Source organism: Bos taurus, chromosome 1, assembly GCF_002263795.3.
Source record: "Bos taurus isolate L1 Dominette 01449 registration number 42190680 breed Hereford chromosome 1, ARS-UCD2.0, whole genome shotgun sequence".
Taxonomy (NCBI): domain Eukaryota; kingdom Metazoa; phylum Chordata; class Mammalia; order Artiodactyla; family Bovidae; genus Bos; species Bos taurus.
The window spans coordinates 58,160,172-58,179,573 of record NC_037328.1 but is presented as its reverse complement, the minus strand read 5'-3'; the positions used below and the strand labels follow the sequence as shown (position 1 = coordinate 58,179,573).

The following is a 19,402-nucleotide window of genomic DNA, read 5'->3' as shown; positions in this document are numbered from 1 at the left end:
GATTATAATGCTCCATGCATTTTCTTTCTTAAACTCTTATTGCATGTACTGCAAGATGGCTAACCAGGGATGGAAATTTAAGTTGTAACCATGTTCTCTAATATCCCGAGAGTTGTAGACAGATTTGCAGTGTGTTGCCAACCTTATGACACCGTGTGTGTTGGGGAAGTGGTTGTACTTCATTTACATATAAGGAAACTAAGTTTAAAGAGGTTGGATTTTGCTTGATATCTCTTGATAGGGCCTAGGATGCCAGTCTTCTGACTCCAAATGTGCTCTTTGCCTTATGCCATTCCAAAGCTTACTCTTTGTGGGAGGACAGATTCAGGACTTTATTCTTACCACCTTGAGCCAGCCAACCTGCTTGACTTTAGCAGGGGAAGTAGGGGAAAAAGAATGTGATTTGTTATTCTTCTTCATGTCAGAAAACAATAACCAAGGTCATATTATATACTTGTTTTCATGGTCCAGAGAAATTCTGGTAAGAGCATTTTTTCCCGAGATGTTTTCATTTGAATCAGTGTTGGGAACTGGTCAGTTTCCAATTTTGAAACTCGTTTCAACCCAAGCATGCCATCTGGTGCTGGTGGGTAGAGTTCACTTCTTTTACTCTATTCTGCATCCTTGCTTGTCAGTAGGAAAGTTCCTGAGTTGAAAGTACATGATCAGAGACCCTGCTGTAATGGTATTTTTTGAGTTCTCACTTTTCCAGGATAAAAACTGGAGGAGAATGGATACATGTATATGTGTGACTGAGTCCCTTTGCTGTCTACCTGAAACAACATTGTTAATCGGTTATACTCCAGTACAAAATAAAAAAAAATAAAAATGGTGTGTCTCAAAAAAAAAAAAAAAAAGCAAACCAGCTTGTTTACAAATGCAGAAGCATTGCTTTTTTGTTTGTTGCCCCCAAACTCACATCTTACACTGTGTTTTTTAAGTTGTGGGTCATGACCCATTAGTGGATTATGAAATCACTTTAGTGGTCGAAGCACCAAAGATTCACACATCTGAGTTTATGCCTCAAAGATTCATATGTTTACTGAGTTTTTCAACTGTGGATCACAACTTGTTTATGGATTATAAAATGGAGTTAGTGGGTTGCAACCATCATTTGAAAAATAGAAAATAAAAAGAAAGTATAAGAGTGGTTCTCAAAGAGTAAGGTTAAGCAAAACTTTTATTTTGGTGTATATTTACATTTACCTTTACATTTGTGTGTGGACTGGGTCATACTTTAATAATGTATTTCTTTGGGTTGAAGCCAAGCATTTAAAATCCACTCATTTTCTTCTCCAATTATTGTAGTGGCTCAGTGGTAAAGAATCTGCCTGCCAACGCAGGAGACGTGGGTTCGATCCCTGGGTGGGGAAGATCCTCTGGAATAGGATGTGGCAACTCACTCTAATGTTCTTGTCTGGGAAATCCCATGGACAGAGGAGCCTTGTGGGCTGCAGTCCATGGGTTCGCAGTCCGACAGGGCTGAGCGATTTCACTTAGTGACTAAACAACAACAAATTGTTGTAATAGCCCCATCTACTGGTACTTAACAATATTGCCACTGAGGATTTTAGATTATTTTTATACTCCTGAACAGGCTTTTCCTTTGTGATTTGTTGCGTATATATGTGTATATATATATTTTTCCTGAATAATAATGTTTATCATTAACACGTCTAGATTCTTTCTGATCAATACCAGCTGCAGGATGTATTGGAAAAATCTGATCATTTGATGGCTACAGCGAAAGGTCTGTTTGTTGATTTTCCTCGCAGGCGCACAGGTAAAGTATTCACATCAAACAAAAGTTTCTTTATCTTATTAACCACAGCTCACACCTGGCTATTTGAAAGAATTTAAAATCTTCCTTTAGGTATCATGTTATAGTAAACGTGAGTTGCTATTATTAAAGATTTTCATATGATGATTCACTTATGGCAGTGTAGAGTGCATGTGAAGTCAATTTAAATGAAACAAAATCATCATGGCTCATTTCCCTTCTGCAGGATTTCCGAATGTAACAATGGCTCCAGAGTCCTCTCAGAGTCCCACTGTGGTCAGTAAGGACCCTGTCACCCAGGCCATCCGTAGCGAATCTGTTATAGAGCCTCAGGTAATGTGCTTTGCTCACAGCCATAACGCTCATGCTAAAATTAAGTTGATGTAGATCGGTATTGTGGTAAACATTTCAAAAGCTTTAATACCGAAATACCGAGATGTGGTTGCTAGAAATATTCTTACTCAAGCATGTTGCCCTTTCGGTGAGTAATGCTCATACTAAACAAGATAGGACTGGAGAATAGTAGCTAACCTGTGCTGAATGATTACTTTGGAAGTAGTTACTATTATTATCCCCATTTAGCAGACGAAAAACAGACTCAGAAAAATTAAGTGACTTGTCCAAGCTTACACAGCTAGTTAGCATGAGAGACGGCACTCAAATCTAGGCTGTCTGGTGCCATAATATGATAGTCCATGGGGCCACAAAGAGTTGGACATGACTGAATGACTTAGCACGTATATATGCATGGGCTTCTCAGGTGGCTCAGAGGTAAAGAATCTGCCTGCCAGTGCAGGAGTCACGGGTTCAATCCTGGATTAGAAAGATCCCCTGAAGGAGGAAATGGCAACCCACTGCAGTATTCTTGCCTGGAAAGTCTCATGGATAGAGGAGCCTGTCGGTCTACAGTCCCATGAAGAGTTGGATATGACTGAGTGACTGAGCACGCACACACAGGACTCAGGACCTGTTTAATGCAATTTCCCAAGTTATTTATATCTTCTATGAAAAAAAAGAGAATCATCAGTTAGATGGATGATCCTAGGGAATTACAAAGTCCAGAATCATATAAGTGTACTGTTTGCTGCTTATAAAGGCAATTAAGTAGAACGTTGTACATATTTTTAATAGCTAAAGCCTATTAGCCATATCCCTAGCCAAAAGCCAGGAATATGTATGTATGTTTTGGCAGTTATTACAAAGTTAGCTTTCAGATGATCATGTGATGAGGGTGGGGAAGTAGCAAGAGTCAGAGTTAGAGAGAAAGGAAGGAGCTGGGTCATGAAGGGCCAATGAACCAGAGAGCGAGAGTAGAGCCGCTAAAGGATTTTAAGAAGAGCAGTGTTGCGGTGAAATTGATGGTAGTGTGGAAAATGGATTGGGGAGGGAGGGGCAAGACTGGTGAGAGGGTCTTGTTAAAAGACTCAGATTGGAATCTTGGTGAGAAGTGGTGACGACTGTTCCAAAGCAGTGGCAGTAGGGAAGGAGGTAAAGGGGAAGAGGGATAGATTTGAAAGCTTAAAAAGGGGTAGAATTGACAAGATTGGGTGACTGATTGGATGTGGTGGGTAAAGAAGAAGGATAATTTCCAGTCTGCTGGCTTGAGAATCTGAGTAGATGGTTATGCTGTTCATGGTCTTGATAATATGGTGGGAACAAGGTTTCTGGAAGAATGATAAGGGAGGCTTGCTGCTGCTGCTGCTAAGTTGCTTCAGTTGTATCCGACTCTATGCGACCCCATAGATGCCCACCAGGCTCCCCGTCCCCAGATTCTCCAGGCAAGAACACTGGAGTGGGTCACCATTTCCTTCTCCAATGCATGAAAGTGAAAAGTGAAAGTGAAGTCGCTCAGTTGTGTCCGACTCTTAGCAACCCCATGGACTGCAGCCTACCAGGCTCCTCCGTCCATGGGATTTTCCAGGCAAGAGTACTGGAGTGGGTTGCCATTCCCTTCTCCTAGGGGAGGCTTAGGAAAATGATAAATTTTAGACATGATGGGTATTTATGTGTAGGATGTTCTCCTCTAGATATCTTTTAGGCAGTTGGACATGAATGTTGAGGGCTCAAGAGACATCTGGGTGAAGATAGAGGTTTGGAAATTAACAACATTTGGCTTGTAATTGCACCTTGGAATTAGATGTAAACATCAAAAATGCGTCAAGTGAGAGGAGAATGACATTAAATAGAGGGGAAGGATAGAAAAAGAACCAATGAAAGAGATGGGGAAGGAATGGCTAAAAGAAGAAGAAAAACCAAGAAAATAATGGTATCACGGAAGTGAAAAAGAAAACTTTATAAATAAGATTTTGAAGGAAAGAAATGAGTTGCCATCGATATCTAATGAGTGAGAAGTAATGGAAGGCAAAGACAGAAATATCCATTTGATTTGAGAACAAGTGTGTTGATGTTTACCATGTAGAGAACAGTTTACACAGAGTGGCAGGGCAGAAGCAAAGTTGAAGGGTACAAATGGTGACTGAGAAGTGGGGGCAGATCTTTCAAAAAGTTTATGGCACAAAAAGGGAAGATAAATGGTAGGTCAAGGTCAGTACAGGGTCAGGATAAAATGGGAGAGACTTACATTTAAAGGTGGGTGAATTGAAGCTAGTAAGGAGAGGTTGAAAATGGAGAGAGAAGGGCAGTTGATGGACCAGAGGAGGTAAGAGGGTTTGGTTTCTAGACCACGTGTGGAGGGATTTGCCTTAGAAGGAAGGACCTCTCTTCTCTTAGGACAAAAAGAAATAAAAGATAAGGGTGTATGTAACCGGTCTGTGTTGTTTATTTAATTGTAAAAAGGCTCTTAACGAAGTAGATGATGATGAACAAGAAGGAACTGTTAACAGCCAGTCAGAAGAAAGTGAGAATGAGTTGGATAACTCTCTAAGCTCTCAGTCAAATGCAAATGCAGGAACGTAAGTATATATGGCGTAAATATCTACAGTGCTTCCTTTTTCCCCAAGGCCATCTCTCCCCTCCCCAGCTTTATTGAGGTATAATTGATAGATAATGTTGTATAAGTTTAAGGTGTGCAGCTTGTTGATTTGGTATACTTAAATACTGCAAAATGGCTACCATCATAGCTTTAAGTGATGGGTGGTTAATACCTCCATCACATCATATAATTACCATTTCTTCTTTGTGGTGAAAACATTTGAGATCTTCTCACTTAGTACCAGTCTGTAAGTCTGTTTTGTAAATAAGTTCATTTGTATCTTTTTTTTTTTTAGATTCCACATATAAGTGATACCATATGATGTTTGTTTTTCTCTGTCTGACTTACTTCACTTAGTCTGGATCTCTAGGTCCTTCTGTGTTGCTGCAGATAGCATTATTTTGTTCATATTTATGGCTGAGTAGTATTCTGTTGTGTATATATACCACATCTTTATCCATTTATCTATTGATGGACACTTATGGATTGCTTCCATGTCTTGGCTATTGTAAATAGTGCTGCAGTAAACATTGGGGTGCATGTATCTTTTTGAAGTATGATTTTCTTTGGATATCTGCCCAAGACTGAGATTGCTGGATCATCTGGTAGCTCTGTTTCTAGTTTTTCAAGGAATCACCATACTGTTCTCCGTAGTGGCTGTACACCCTCTCTAGCATTTATTGTAGACTTCTTGATGATGGTCATTCTCACTGGCCTGAGGTGATATCTCATTGTAGGTTGATTTGCATTTCTGTAATAATTAGCAGTGTTGAGCGTCTTTTCATCTGCTTTTTTCCATCTGTATACCTTCTTTGGAGAAGTCTCTATTTAGATCTTCTGCCGATTTTTTTGATTGGGTTGTTTGTTGCTTTGATATGTATCTGAGTGAGCTGTTTGTATATTTTGGAGAGTCACTTTATTTGCAGATATTTTCTCCCATTCTTTGGATAGTCTTTTCTTTTGTTTATGGCTTCCTTGCTGTGCAAAAGCTTTTGTGTTTAATTAGATTCTATTTGTTTATTTTTGTTTTGATTACTGTAGCTTTGTAATATTGTGTGAAGTCTGGGAGCCTTGTTCCTCCTGGTGTGTTCTTTTTCCTCAGGATTGCTTTGGCAATTCTGGGTCTTTTACGGTTTCGTATACATTTTAGTATTATTTGTTCTAGTTCTGTGAAAAATGTCACGGGTAGTTTGATAGGGATCACATTAAATCTATAGATTGCTTTAGGTATTATGGCAATTTTAACAATATTAATTCTTCCAATCCAAGAGCATGGGATATCTTTCCATTTCATGTGAGGTTGACTTCTCTACAGAGGTTGCAAATTCTAATGTCTACCAGCTGATCAGTCACAGTTCTTAGTGGGCTCTGCAGGCCCAGATCCTCCAACTTTTTAAAGGAAACCAGAGAATATAAAAACCTAATTTTTAAATTTTGGAAACTTTGAATGTAAAAAAATAAAAAAGAAAACCAAATTATGTGTGAAACAGTGTTGGAGCCAAACAAAGCACATTTTCTGCCTAGAGGCATCCCTCTGGTTGCAGTTTTCAACCTCTGCCGCTGGGACTTTTGAGAGCTGCAGTTCAAGGCACCACTAGGGGTGCCTTGTTGATCAGTTCCTGAGGACTTGATGCAGAAGCTCCAGAAGAGAAAAGTTGCAGGGCGCTTCTGAGATGCTTCACCGTCATTGTATATGTCTCGTCACGGCAAATGGCATATGCTCTTACTCAGTAATTTGCCTTATTTGACACTCTCATTATTTGGATATTTCCATGGTTTCTAAGAATATGAGAATTTGCAATCTTTTGTAAAACACTTTTTTTCTCTCTTTGTAGTCAACCAGAGTCATTTCTTCTTTGTGATCATTAAAACCTGGCCTTTGGTAAAACCCATATCAGCTTTCTGGATTAGCCTTCAGTATTTCTGTCAGGGATTGTGGAATCTTCAGGAAGACAGAGGCACTAAGACCAAGCAGAATTTTAAATGAGGTCTATGCGTGTTGCATTTGTTCAGCAGTATGAAGAGAGGACTCCTTTATTAAAAGTCCACTTAATTATTTCCCATCTTTCACTATTAACCATGGAAAAGTAAAGTGTGGGTGGGTTTTCATTTGGGAGGAGGTTTGCTCTGGGTCTGTGCAGCTTCAGAATTTAAATCTCTGCTGATTTGTTTAATCAAATGTGTACCTATAATAAATTCTTTAAACACTGCCCTCAACTCAAAACTGTCTCGACTACAGAGCTGTCTTATACTGATACAGAGCAGGTATAAAAGCACCTGTACTGGTGTCATCCAAAGGAAAAATACATAAGGAACTTTTTACTTTTCAGGAGGAAAGGCTAAGAAGCAGATGTCTCTGTGTGAAAAAGGGCTTTGTGAAGCTTCAACAGATCAGGACAGAGGCCCCCTGGGAGGGTAGGAGGAAACATGAAGGGGGCCCCTGCAGAATTCTTAGGTTAGCTGCCAGAACTCCAGAGGCCAGCTCTCACATAAACGCAGTGGGACTGTAAAAGTTACAGGCTCAGCAGCTTTATGATTTTCCACAGGGTCATGGGAGCTGTGTTACCTTTTTGTTTGGTTTCCTTAAAAGATGAATGGAGGCTTTCCGAAACTTGGGGTAGTCCTCAAAATCTTGAGGTAGAACCTATGGTGGTGAAAGGTTCATAGCCCAAGGAAAGAAAGTGAGAAAAAATGCAAATGTAAGTGCTGAGAAGAGACCAGGTGGCCAGGGCATAGCTGATCCATTCAATGATCTCAGAAAGGAAATTGATTCCAGAAATGTACATGAACAAGCCACTTTGTGGAATCTTGTAGATGATTTCTCCAGGCTTCCTGAGCTGGGGGCATTATAGTCACTATGAATGTTGATTCCCATTATCAAAATAGATAAGAAGACACCAGGGCTAAACTGTATGTCTGTGTACCACTCAGCAGGGTATTCAGCACAGTAAACGAGATAGTAGCCTTGGAGGAGTCCATTTCCCATGCAGAAGACAAAGCCTCTGAAAAGGAATACATATGGAAAAGGCCTCCCTGTAGTGAGCAGTGAGTAAGCAAATGCCCTACTGGTCTTGGAGGATCTCCTGCGGGGTGGGGGGTGGCTGTGGCTCTCTGTGAGGATAAGGGCACTGGTGGCAGAGGTACTAGGGAGTTCTCATTGATGTGAGCTGTCCTAGAGGCCACCGTTTTGATGCCAAGCTGATTTCGGTGTGTTATATTGATATTCTGCTACCTTTCTGAACCTTGGTCGAGTTAGTTTTAGCATTGGTTTTCTAGGGTTTTCCAGGTATCCTATCATGTCATCAGGCTTCCCTGGTGGCTCAGAGGTTAAAGCGTCTGCCTGGAATGCGGGAGACCCGGGTTCGATCCCAGGGTTGGGAAGATCCCCTGGAGAAGGAAATGGCAACCCACTCCAGTACTCCTGCCTGGAGAATCCCATGGACGGAGGAGCCTGATAGGCTACAGTCCATGGGGTCGCAAAGAGTCGGACAGGACTGAGCGACTTCACTTTCACTTATCATGTATCTGCAAGTAGATGTAGTTTTGTTTTCTGAGTCTTATATCACTAGCTTGTTTCTTTTGTATACTGCAGTAGCTAAGGGACAGTGGTAAATGATGGTGGAAATAGTGGGCATCTGGGCATCCTTGTTTTGCTCCTGATCTGTGAAAATGATACTTTTGTTTCCTCTTTGGTAAAGTGCTGGCTTCAGTACTCAGGTCTTTTTTTAAAACAAAAACAATGCTAGGGAAACATCTTTGAAATCCTGTTTTCTTGAATGTTTTTATCAGAAATGAGTGTTGAATTTTCTCAAAGACTAACATTTGTAGATAATCATATGTGTTTCCTAGTTAAATCTATTAGTATGGTTCTTTATATTATAAATGCCTTTTTGAAATATTCTTGAATTCCTGAAATAAATTCCACTTGGCATGTTTTTATTATTGTGGTATTGGATATTGTTTGTTAATATTTTATTTAATAGTATTCTTACATTAATATTCATAAATGATATTATCTATAATTTTAAAATACATTGTATCAGATTGAGGTGACAGTGTTATACTTGATTTTATAAGACACGTCTGTTGGAAAGTTTTCCAATTTTTTAAGTTCTGGAACAATTTATGTAGCATTGGGACTATCTGTACTTTGAGTGTTTGGTGGAATTCCCCTGTGAAAGTATTTGAGCCTGGTACTTTTTTTGTGGGGAAGTACCATAATAACTTTTGTTTCTTCTATGAAGATTGGATTATCTAAGCCTTCTATATCTGTTGATGTCAATTTTGATAAATTACATTTTCTCATAAAATTATCCATTTCATCTAGATTTATGAATGTATGTCCATTGAGGTGTGCAAATAATCTCTATACTTCTGGAAAATGTCTTTTGTTTTCTTAAGTAGAGCTATAATTTTTCTGATTTCTTCCTTATCAATTTTTGCTTTTATCTTTATTATAATCTTCTTTGTGCTTTTTTAAATAAGCTTTTTGAGTTGAGAATGTAATGCATTTATTTTCATTATTTTATTTTAATTGATAAGCATATTTAAGGTTCAGAATTTTTCCATGATCACTGCCTTAAATGTGTACTACACAACCGAATATGTGGTGTTTTATTATTTTAGAAATTAATTTGTTTATATTTGCTCTTTTACCTAAGAATTATTTAATAGTTTTTATTGTTTTTTTTTTTTTTTTCATTTTTAAGCTTCCAGATAGAAGAGTCTCTTGGTTTTCTTCTACAGTTGTTTTTATTTCTATTGCAGCCTGAGTGTGGTTTGTAATATTTCTACTTATGGAATTTAATGATGTTTTCTTTGTGACTGGAATCAATGATCAAATTTTTGTGAATGTCCATGTGTGTGTTTGAAAAGAAGGTATATTCTCTATTAATAAAGTATAAAGTTCTTTATGTATATCCATAAGATCTACCTTATTGATTATATTGTATATGTCTTCTATATCCTTACTTATTTTTGCCATTATCTTGTATTGAGAGTGGTGTTTTAAAGTCTCTCACTATTACTGTTTGTTTCTTTGCATTTGATGTTTAAATATATGTAATTCTGTTTGAAGTTAAATATCTCCATCCTTATAAATATGGTTATTTTTTGACACATGGATATCCATCTATATTATATCTTCATTGTGAATTATGGCTTTTAGCATTATAAATTGGCTAACAAGTCAAGTTAGTGTCCCTTGGTTTCAGTTGTACTTTGATAACGGGAACAAAACCTCTGCTTTTTTTCTTGTTTCTAATCTCCTGGATCATCTTTGCTTATTCTTTTAGTTTTTCTGAATTATTGTGTTCTAAATGTGTCTTTGTATTTAGCATAGAATTGGATCTTGCCTTGTTAGCCGATTTGAAAATCATTTTTTTTTAATTGGTGAAGTAGGCTTATAACATGTGTTGATATGATTGATATATTTGGTGTCAACTTTGTTATTACTTTATGATACTGAGTGTATTATACTTTATTTATAATTTTCCTTCTTCCTGTGAGATGACTTCTCTGTTCTTTTAAAAAGTTTCACTGGCATTTAGGAAGCTTGTAGTTTTGACTCTTGCTCGTTTCTTTATATCAGCTTTCTGTGGAGCCTTTAGTCCCGTGTTTTCTTATGTAAGCTGCACTGTCAGGTTTGCGATGGTGCTTTGACTTTCACCTGCCACCTGTGCAGCAGGTGGGTTATGCAGCATTCCCATTTCTTCCCTGCTTTTCTCTCCATCCTCATCCCCAGTTTTGAGCTGCATTTTTTCCCTTTAACGGAGCATAAAACATTTACATATTGTTTTTCCTCTTATATCTCTATTTTTGTTTTTGTTCTTGAGCTGTAATTAAATATATCAAATGCTCATCATCAGTCCCTTTATGATGTGTCCCTAGTTACCTCTTGGCTGATTCTCTCAGACAAAGCTTATGCCACAGGACTTGTGAATTCAATTTTCCTTGAGTTTTTGAAAGTTTAGAAGTTTTTATGGCTTTGATACTTGAAGGACATTTTGGCTGGATATAAAATCTATGGTTCCTATTTTGTTTCCTTAACATTCTTAAAAATGCTACTCCATTCTTGGTTTGCTTGGAATGGTTTTTTTGGGAAGTCTGATGCTAGGATAATTTTCTTGCCCTTGTAAATAATTTGGCATTTTTATCTAGTGACTTGATTTCTTTTATCTTTAAAATTTAAATTTTGCTAAACTATATTTTAGATTACATTTCCAGGTCAGTTTTTCCTTTTCCAACACAGTTGGCCCTTTCCTATATTTATATATGGGCCTTTCCTATATGTAGGGAATATGTATATATTCAGTTATTTTCTTTCTTTTTTGGCCTTAAAAGTTTTCTTTGATTATAGTTGTAGTTTTAAGTATTAGTTCTAAATCACTGTTTCATTTTTCTTTTTCAGAAACTCGCCTTATATACACAGAAGGTTTTTCCTGGTTTCCCTCTTTAGGCACTTTCTCTTTGACCTATTGTAGTCGTCTTAATCTTAATTTTATTCTTTTTGTTGTTTTTCTGTAATTCTTTAATGTTGCTTATTAAATCTTTGTTTAACAATTCTCCAATGGACACATTGTAATTTAACCTTTATTTCTGACATAGTTTTTCTTTGATTTCTTTCCTCAGTTTAATCAGTTCTTTTATTTCTTCCTGTTCTTTGTCCATTTCTGGTTTAGTTTTAGAATTTCTGATTAAAGAAATACTTTTTAAAGTATATTTAATTCTACTTAAAGTATTGTATTATGGTTTTCTTCTGCTTTATTCTACATGTTGGGGGCAGGAATTTCATTAGCTGAAATATTTCAGTTTCAGTTTTCTGGTTTGATGTACTGCCTTTGTTATACTGAACATTTTGTGGAGAGGATTGGGAGTTTGGGATGATTGTTCTCTCAGTTACAGTGATGCACAACTTCTTTAAAGCCTTTTTTTTTTTTTTTTTAAGGAAAAAAAAAAAGTATTGGTAGATTAAAGGTGGCTTCTCCAATATCGTGGCTCTGTTTTGTTTTGCAGGTCTTTTGCATCTTTTTCCCTTCAACACTCAGCCTCCAAAGTGCATCTTTTCCTTTTGTGTTAACTCTCTTCTCCTTAAGAAGTGATGCCTTCCCAAGACTGCCACCTTGGGTTCTGCACACTTCCTGGTCGGGTTATGATTGCCCAGTGTTGTGTTGTTTTTTTTTAAGCATTTGCATACTTAGAATGGACTTTTTCTTTCTACAGGTAGTTTTTGCCACCGTTAGGCTCTCAGCTCTCCTTTTCTCTTTGCGGTCATTTTGAGCTGCCCCCATTCTTTGCAAAGGTTTCCTGCAGGAGCTCAAGAAATAACTTTGTTGGAATTTGATACTTATTTTTATACTTATATTTGAAGTTAGTAGTATTCTCTCTCTTCCAGTAATATAGAAGGTTTGGGTTGTGTGCTGTTGTATTTGCTTTTCTGTTTCACTGTACAGTGTTTGGAGGATATGTAGAGTCATTTAAGTTTAGCTGGTCACCATTTTCTTCAGAATACCTGGAAATATGTATCATCTTTTAAGTACTTTTCTTTCAGAACCTAAATGTAACTAATCTTGTACAGAATAACTTTTATTCTTTACACTTGAAGTAAATAATTTTTTTCATTGAGTAGGTTAAGATTAGTTTTATCTGATTAGTTGTTTGAAAAGGCAGTTTCTAATTTATGAATACCTTATATCTCAAAATGTTACTTATTGACTGCTGAGCATGGGGTATTAATAGAAGATGAATTAGACTTGGAATCTGGGGACTAGGCCTTTGGTTACTTACTATTTAGATCATCTCTGGTCTTTATTTCCTCAGTTGTAAAATATGAGGAGGGTAGAAAATAAGACTTCTAAGGTGCCTTCTGGTCTGAAAATTTCTGTGAATTCTGTGAGTTCTTGTGAGCACAGAATTGATTTCTCATATGATAATATTATACATTATCAGTACATCTGTAACCCAGTCCTCAGAAATCTCTACTGAGTCATTGGTGTTTTTTGGGGTCAGCACATTCCAAGTGAGGAAGCAGTGGTTGTAAGCCTCTTACTTAACCCTCACCACTACCTTCCTTCCTCTGTAGACCTTTGTATTACAGGCTAGGGGGAGGAAGAGGTGATGTTGGAGGCATTCATCATGTGAAAAAAGGGAGAAAGAATTGAGAAGAAGAAATCCCAAGTGGCAGAAACCAAATGACAAGGAAAATTGCTCTTTCCAGTAGGCTTGGGTAGCTTCTTTTGGATGGGATGTAAATTAGAGATGCTAATATTCCTAAGTTGTCTCTGAAATAAAGTCATTAAAATACTGTTATAATTGATGCTGCCATAAAAGAGAATTGGTGCACTTGTCCTTCTCTCCAGAGCCTGCTTTCCTAACAGTGACTCCTAATTTGAGCGTCTTTTGCAATCTGAAGAGTAAGGATTTCTCAAATCAAGTCCTGGTTTCTTTTTGCGTAAGAGTTCTTCTCTCAATTTCTCTCTTTCCTCTTGTGTTTCAGCAAGAAGAAAAGCAGGCTGCATATTCATTGTGTGCGTGTGCACGTGTGGTCTCTTCAGTCTTGACTCTCTGTGACCCTGTGACCTAGCCTGCCAGACTCTCTGTCAATGGGGATTCTCCAGGCAGGAATACTGGAGTGGGTTTCCAAGCCCTCCTCCAGGGGATCTTCCCGACCCAGGGATCGAACCTGATCTCTTATGTCTCCCGTGTTGGCAGGCAGGTTCACCACTATCTCCACCTGCACGTTCAGTACTTTTCCTTGTAAACCTTGACAGATAAATATCCAGTTTCATTGCTTACAAATTCTGCTTCCCCACACAACTCAGCTTTTCTACTGCTTTATAGTAAGGATTGCCCTTTTCCCAGTTTCCAATAACATGTTCCTCGTTTTCTTCAGAATCCTCACCAGAAGCTCCTTTAATATTCATATTTCTACCAGCATTCTATTTATGATGATATGTTATTTTCTCAGATGATACAGGCTTCCTCTACCGTGCTTCTCACTTCCTCTTGAGTCTTAAATGGAAGAATCTTTAACATTCATATTTCTACCAATAATCTTTTTAAGGCAATCAGGTTTTTTCTGTTGTTGTTCAGAACTTCAGTTGCTGAGTCATGTCCAACTCTTTGCAACCCCATGGACTGTAGCACGCCAGGCTCCTCTGTCCTCCACTATCTCCCAGAGTTTGCTCAGGTTCGTGAGTCAGTGATACGATCCATGGAAAGGAGGCTTTTTCTATCGTTCACCTAAAAATTATTCTAGCCTTTATTCATTATCCAGTTCCAAAGCTACTTTCATATTTTTAGGTATTTGTTACATCAGCACCCCATATCTAGATACCAGAATCTGTATTAATTTTCTGGGGCTGTGGTAACAAATTTCTACAAACTTGGTGGCTTCAAACAGCAGATATTTATTCTCTCACAGTTCTAGGGGCCAGAAATCCTAAATCAGTTTCACTAGACTAAAGTGACGATGTTGGTATTGCCACGTTCCCTCTGGGTGCTCTAAGCGAGAATCCATTCCTTACCTCTTTCAGCTTCTGGTGGCTGAAGGTGTTCTTTGCTTGTGTCCATGTCACTCCAGTCTCTGCCTCCACCTTCATGTCACCTTCTCTGCTTGTGTGCATCAAAATCTCCCTCTGCTTCCCTCTTAAAAGATGCATATGATTGCATTCAGGGCCCACTTGGAGAATCCAGAATCATCTTGCCATCTCAGGATCCTTAGCTTTATCACACCTTCTTAGTGTGATAAGGTAACAAAGCAAAGTCCCTTAGCAAAGTCCCTTCTTAGTCAGATAAGGTAACATTCACAAGTTCCAGGGATTAAGTTATGCGTGTCTTTTTAGAGGGCCGTTCTTAAGCCTACCATAGATAGTATTGGATTATTATTTTGTTGTTGCTGTTTGATACAACCTGATTCTTAAAAGTATAAACATTAGGAGACAGTAATGGAATTCAAACTGGTTTGGATTTTCCCAAGTTGTACAGAAATCTCATTATGATACTTTTCTTAGGATTTGTCCTGAAAGTTGTATTTAGACCTAACTTATACTATGCGATGCAGGAGACCCAGGTTCAATCCCTGGGTTGGGAAGATCCCCTGGAGAAGGAAATGGCAACCCACTCCAGTGTTCTTGCCTGGAGAATCCCATGGACAGAGGAGCCTAGCGGGCTACAGTCCATGGGGTCCAAGAGTTGGACAGGACTTAGTGACTAAACCACCACCACCTATACTGTGTCGCAGTAGGAGTCTTCTTGATGCTTTGATGACTAGCCATAATGTGCTTGGACCACATTACAGGCCTTTTGTTAATTAAACTTTGTAGCAGCTAGTGTTCAATGTGCTGTCCACAGGTTGCTTGAAAGCAGCTCCACTAGGTTGAGGTTTTTGGAGTCACTTCCTCTGTTGTTTTAAATAAGACTTCCTCTGTTGTTTTCTCATAACAGTTTCATTGATTTATAGTTCATATACCATACAATCTACCCATTAAAGTATAATATTAACAGAATTTGAGATTTTTTTTAGTATATTCATTGAATTGTGTGACCCATAGTCAGTTTCAGAACATTTTCATTACCCTCAAAAGAAGCCCCACACTCTTTAATAATCAGATCCCATTTTCTCCCAAACCTTTCAGCCCAATCTAATCTATTAAATGAATATGTGTGTGTGTGTGTTTTTTAAATCTCTGTAGATTTGCCTATTCTGGACATTTTTTATGTAGAATCATGCAAAATGTGATCTTTTGTGTCTGGTGTCTGTCACATGTTTTCAAGATTCATCCATATTTGTAGTGTGTTAGCACTTTATTTTTTTTTTTTTACCACTGAATAATGTTCTTTTGTGTGAACAGAACACATTTTACTTATTCATTCATCAGCTGGTAGACATTTGGGTTGTTTCTACTTTTAGCACCTGCCCCTTTTAAATATTAGCCCAATTGGGAAATAGGCAAACGAATCAGACAACTAGAGATTGAAAAATCGGCTTTATCACTGATAAAGATGATTACAGCAAAAGGCGGCCCTTTCTCACTCCCTGTACTGCAGCTCTTCTCATTCCTTCTTCCCGCCTCCCTGACACACACGGGCAGAATCTGCTCCCGTCACTTTACTTCAGTGATGAGCAGAGACTGTGCTTGGAGAACCAGCTCCTTCATCAAAACCATGTGCTTTCTCTAGAGAAAGAGAGGGGAGAATGGAGCCCATAGCACAAAACTTCAGAAAGGGCAGATCACTCTTGTTTTGGGAGCCATCCTAGCTAGGAAACCGGAAGGGAGATGAACAGTACCTTCTAACACCAAGATTGGCATTTTAGTTCTTACCTTGTAAATTAAAGCAAAACATATTTCTCTTTGATTACGAATTATTAAATGTTTCTTCACATCAAACATGTAAACAGTTGAACAAGTTAAATGATAGTACTTACTAATTCTAACATAACTTGTTGTCCTGTAATTTATAGGTTTCTCCACCAAATAAAGGAAGAAAATTCTGAGTTAATTAATAAACTATGGACTGATATTCAGCAGAAAGTAGCAACACAGTCACAAATGACAGCCTCTTCAGGAACTCCATCATCTGCTTCTCCATCAGGAGAACAAAAAGGTTTGGTTCCCCCACTCTATTATTTCTCCCAGAGTAGTAGCTTACTTTCTTTCTTAAACCCGGTAATTTTTTTAAGGAATGTTACTTGGTTTTTACTGTCTTAGCCTGATTGGTAAATACTGATTGACCTGTTGATTGAAATGCTTAGAAATATTTTTATTGTTCACTTGAGATTCTTTTGGAATTGTAGCTGCTTTGAATGCTACCAATGCTGTTAAGAGAATCCATACAAGGCTTCAACCTGAAGAATCTACTGAGACTCTAGACTCAAGCTATGTTGTGGGACAGGTGCTAAACTCAAGGAAGCAAAAACAGCTGCTAAATAAAGGTTCAGTCTCTTAATTGACAAAATGGGTTATTATGACTCAGGGAACTCAAACGGGGGCTCTGTATCAACCTACAGAGGGGTGGGATGGGGAGGTTATACACATTTAAAATAAATAAATAAAATAAATTCTCTGTTTTGGAAGCATAAAAAAACAAAACAAAACAACTATGTAACTTGATATAGCTATCTTAGCTTCTTAGTACATGTCTCTCAAACTCATCCAGTCAGATGCTGCAGAGTAAGAGGTTGTTGAATGGTAGCCATTTACTGCCTCCTTTTATTCCATGTAACTCTAGAAGGATGGTTCTCACTCATTTATTATAGATAGTATAAATCTGGTTTAAACAGTATAGATTCTTTATGAGAAAATGATGATACCTTCTGTAAAAAATACCTTTTATAAATTGTGAGCAACAGTCAGACATTTTTGTAGTTTAATTTTTCCTGGTCTTAATGTAGAATGACTTCTGTCATTATCAGTGAAAAGAAAACCAGATTCACGTGCTCCTTCCAAACAGAAAAGTAGCATGTTATCAGCCAGCACAGCCTCCACAGACTTACCAAGTAGCAGTAACCCCAGCCTGGATGTCCTCAAACACATGATACATGAAGTGGAACATGAAATAGAAGAGTACGAGCGGTGGACAGGTCGCGAGGTCCAGGGACTCCAGAACAGCCAGGGTCTCACCGGCTTCACCCTGTCCCTCGTGAGCTCACTCTGTCGCCTGGTTCGGTACCTTAAAGAGGTAAGGTTGTTAGTCTACGCTTCTACTAGACTGATGGCAGAATTGGGTAGGTTTTTCCCCTCTGCACTTAAATTATTGCATTCTCCAAATAAAATATTTTCAATTTGAGTAGCTTTGTTTAAAATGCCTCAGCTTTGGATTATCTGTTGGCAAGGTTTTGCCTCTTAATTTTCCTCTACACCCTGATAAAGATATGCCAGATAAGTGGTGTTGATTTTAGTTTGGTAATAGGTAATAATTAAGTGATAATTAGGTCAGTCTGCTATAAATAAAATTATATCTTGCACTAATAGTTAATATTACTGTTTGGCAGTTATAGATTAAACTACTAATCATGTCCTCATTCTACTGCTTTTCTCTGCTTGCTAGACCCACTTCAGTTCAGTTTGGTGAGTGGTATACTTGTGATCTGTAGACACAGATCAGGAAAATTCTTTTCTGATTCCTCCAGCTCCATTTTTCTTTCTCAAGATTGCTTTGGCTAGGGACTTTCTTCATGGTCCAGTGGTTTAGAATCTGCCTGGCAATGCAGGGGACGTGAATTAGATCCCTGGTTGGGAAACTAAGTTCCCACATGTCGCAGAGCAACTGAGCCTGTGTGCTGCAGCTACTGAGACTGTGCACTCTGGAGCCTGTATGCCACAGCTGGAGAGGGCACTGCAATGCAAGATCCCTGTGTTGCAATGAAGACCCTGCATGCTGCAACTAAGACCCGATGCAGCCAAATATGTTTTAAAAGAGATTGCTTTGGCTATTTGGGGACTTTTGTGTTTCTATACAGATTTTAAGATTTTTTTTGTCTTAGATTTACAAAAGAATGACATTGGTAACTTGATAGAAACTACGTTAAATCTGTAGATTACTTTGGGTAGTATAGTCATTTTGACAATACTGATTCTTCCAATCCAAGAACATGGTATATCTTTCTGTTTGTGTCATTTTCAATTTCTTTTATCAGTGACTTATGGTTTATATAGGTCTTTTGTCTCCTTAGGTAGGTTTATTCCTAGGTGTTTTCCTCTTTTTGATGTGATAGTAAATGGAATAGTTTCCTTAATTTCTTTTTTTTTATAGTAAGTGTACAGAAATGTATTAATTTTATATAACACAACTTTACAAAATGTATTGATGAGCTCTAGTAGTTTTCTACTAGCATCTTTAGGATTTTCTATGTATAGTAGTAATATTAGTCACTCAGTTGTGTCTAACTCTTTGTGACTCCATGGACTGTAGCCTGTCAGGCTCCTCTGTCCATGGAATTCTCCAGGCAAGAATACTGGAGTGGGTTGCCATTCCTTTCTCCAAGCATCTTTAGGATTTTCTGTGTATAATATCACATAATCTGCAAATCTCACAGTTTTACTTCCTTTTATCCAATTTGGATTTTGTTTATTTCTTTTTCTTCTCTAATAACCATGGCTAGGACTTCCAAAACTATGTTGCATAAAAGTGACGAGAGTGGACATCTTTGTCTTGTTCCTGATCTTAGAGGAAATTCTTTCAGCTTTTCACTGTTGAGTATGATGTTAGCTGTGGGTTTGCATATATGGCCTTTAATATGTTGAGGTAGGATTCCCTCTGTGCTTTCTTTCTGAAGAGTTTTTATCATAAATGGATGTTGGATTTTGACAAAAGCTCTTTCTGCATCTATTGAGATGATCATGGTTTTTATTTTTCAGTTTGTTAACATGGTATCTCATGAGGATTGATTTGCAGATATTGAAAAATCCTTGCATCCCTGGGATAAATCCCACTTGCTAATGGCGTGTGATTATTTTAACATATTGTTGGATTCAGTTTGCTAGTATTTTGTGGAATATTTTTGTGTCTGTGTTCATCAGTGATATTGGCCTGTAATTTTCTTTTTTGTTGGATCTTTGTCTGGTTTTGGTATCAGGGTGATGGTGGCCTCATAGAATGAGTTTGGGAGTGTTCCTTCCTCAGCAGATTTTGAAATAATTTCAGAAATATAGGTGTTAACGCTTCTCTAATGTTTGATAGAATTCACCTGT

General features: G+C 37.9%; 1 protein-coding gene across 5 annotated transcripts in view; it reads left to right on the top strand.

Moving 5' to 3' along the window:
- The window catches only part of SPICE1 (spindle and centriole associated protein 1), a 58,093-nt gene that overhangs the window by 20,308 nt on the left and 18,383 nt on the right, over positions 1 to 19,402 (top strand). For 4 of the 5 annotated variants that reach the window (XM_059882731.1, XM_059882737.1, XM_059882755.1 and 1 more), the window contains 6 exon segments: positions 1,681 to 1,783; positions 2,007 to 2,113; positions 4,577 to 4,692; positions 16,174 to 16,316; positions 16,507 to 16,644; positions 17,125 to 17,390. In XM_059882731.1, coding sequence (XP_059738714.1) covers positions 1,681 to 1,783; positions 2,007 to 2,113; positions 4,577 to 4,692; positions 16,174 to 16,316; positions 16,507 to 16,644; positions 17,125 to 17,390 — 873 coding nt within the window. 5 annotated transcript variants of the gene reach the window in all.